At 35.8% G+C, this 2,500-nt stretch overlaps 1 protein-coding gene across 1 annotated transcript in view; it reads right to left on the bottom strand.

The window, feature by feature from the left end:
• The window catches only part of LOC122253948 (mitochondrial amidoxime reducing component 2), an 18,391-nt gene extending 18,144 nt beyond the window's left edge, over nucleotides 1-247 (bottom strand). Inside the window, exon 1 of the mRNA XM_043017396.2 lies at nucleotides 109-247. Within this exon, the coding sequence (XP_042873330.2) occupies nucleotides 109-113 (5 nt within the window). The 5' untranslated portion in view covers nucleotides 114-247. The remainder of the gene's footprint in view (nucleotides 1-108) is intronic.
• Nucleotides 248-2,500: the final 2,253 nt, after the last annotated feature.

Genomic DNA, 2,500 nt, shown 5'->3' with positions numbered 1-2,500 from the left:
CGTAACAAGGCTTATTAAAGAAAAAACACCGTTAAAAATCTCATCCTGGTTCTGATAGATAATCGATTCACTGCGTATACCTCTCCGTGGTTACTAATTTCCTCTCACCTCATTTTCTGACGGAAGAAAAAAGGGGAACCAGTCAAGAGTGTCACTGTTTAAGGCAACGTATATACACCTCCTCTGCTTAAATGACACTGACGCTGCTCAATTTTTTTTTCCCGAGTTGGAGGCGTTATGAGTAGTTGCCAAATGTCGCCTGGTTTATCTTGTCGCTTTTTAGTCCTCTGCAGTACAGGGAATGATGGTCTACATTTATCTTTGTCGAATATATTTCTATATATCATAATGAATCAGCATTTTGCTATTTCATCTACCCAGAAATATGCTGGCAATCTCCCAGAAACTGTTGAGTTAAAAAACAAAACTGGCAACTCACAACCCGGCCATAGTGAGCCTCCGAGAAAAAAAAGAAAAAGAATCATAAAGTTACATCACTAAAATAAGTAATACACAACATACTCCAACATATATCAACGATTTCTACAAACGCCCATTCTATCCGATTCCATCCACACTCCCAACTTTATCAAAAGCCTCCCTCTTTTCACAATAGAAACTCAATAAGGAGATTGCGCGATCATGAGCATGAATTTTATGGCCGCGAATGAACATGTGATTTTCAGAACACAGTCACGTGACCAGACACAGGTAACTACGTGAAAATGATACACATTAATTCTTAGGCATGTTCGTTCACAAAAAAATATATACTGTAGGTTCTGATACTGAAAAACAACAAAGTATATAATATAATTACTGTTACAGTTATGATTACTATCATTACTATCCTCGTGCCTTTATCATCATTAATATCATTGTCACCATCACCACCAATAGCAAAATATTGCTTGTAGATTCCTGTAAGTTCTTTTTTCTTTTTCTTTCTTTTTTGCGTTTTCGAGTTGCTTTAGAAGAGAGAAAGAAAAATAATCCTTATCTGTCCGAATGATATGTTTCTGAGGGTCTTATTATTTCCAAGATAATTAGTTATCTAAGCTTTCAATTATTGGGAAATGAAATTTTGTTCATTTAGAATCTTGAATGTAATGGTTAGTCTCACATACAAATAAAGAAGTTTACCCTTTAAAAGTCTATGTTATCATAGAAAATTGTCTTCAGAGAATATTAGGGATAACTTAAAAAATTATTCATTTAATCTTACAAATGTTATGGATTTTCCTTACGGCTATATGATATTACAGCATACAGTAATCAAACCTTTTGAATAATGCGTGATGCAGAACACAGAAAAATCTATAAAAAATGGATCTATGCTATAAATCTTTAATAAATTCGAATTCAAATTCAAATACTTTTTTCTATAAATTACAAAACAGATTCAAAACAGATATTGTATTAATTTTAAGGATTTTAAAGAAACTGAGAGGGAGAGGAGGGGGAAAAGTGCCCCTTCCCCATTAAATAAAAATGACCCCATTACCACATTATAAACAAGAAAAATAGTTGTCTTACTAAGTGAATTTTGTGAATTACAGTTGAGTTTAGGTAAGGTTAGAGCATTTTTCTCCACTGAAGGAGTTGGGGGATGGGAGGGGGAGGGTGTGATTGCAACATAATCATATCTATCTATCATGGATGGTCGCAGTTTCTGAAACTGCCTAAAACGTTAAGTTATAAGTTAATTAGATGATTTTTTCCTTATCATGTGTTCAGGTCATGAATTTGTGTGTGTGTGTTGTTGTTTTGCTGTGTGTTTATGCGTGTGTGTATTTGTATGTGTGTGCATGCATGGGTGATTTTGTTTGTATGTTTGTATGCGTTTGTTTGTATTTGTGCGTGTGCGTGTTTATGTGAGCTGCGTATGTTTGAGTGTGTCTGTGCTTACATGTTTACCTATGTTTATGTGTGTGTGTAATTATTGTAAGTGAGTGTATGTTACTGAGTATATATGAGTGAGTATGTGTGCGTGTTTATGTATGTATGTATGCGTGTGTGTGTGTGTGTGTTTATGCATGCATGCATGTGTGTGTAAGAGTGTGTGTGTATAAGGGTGTGTGTATGTGTGTGTGTTTATGTATGCATGCATGTGTGGGTGTGTAAGAGTGTGTATATGTGTGTAAGGGTGTGTGTGTGTTTGAATACATGTATGTACTCTTGGTATTCAATTCGGAGGAAGTGAACAGGAGTCCTGCATCTTTAAACACTGCCTAACGTTCACCAACTAAGTCCAGGGTCCAGAGCCGCCTGTCCTGCCAATCGAATGAACTAGAACAGTAAGAGCCGAGTATCTTGTTCAGTTTGAGAGAGAGAGAGAGAGGGAGAAGGGAGGGGAGGCGTAAAAATCTACCGTGTATTATACAGATCCATGTTTAATTTGAAAGGAATTCGAGATGTCAGGTCGAGAGGCACTACTGTTTTCTGATAATTTAGCATGAATCCGATCACTACAGCAATTGACCTGTTATTAATTAAATGA

The sequence above is a fragment of the Penaeus japonicus genome, unplaced genomic scaffold, assembly GCF_977035675.1.
Source record: "Penaeus japonicus unplaced genomic scaffold, GWHDUDI00000001_assembly GWHDUDI00000040, whole genome shotgun sequence".
Classification (NCBI taxonomy): domain Eukaryota; kingdom Metazoa; phylum Arthropoda; class Malacostraca; order Decapoda; family Penaeidae; genus Penaeus; species Penaeus japonicus.
Note: the sequence above shows the minus strand (reverse complement) of the source record. Positions and strands in the feature narration are given on the sequence as shown.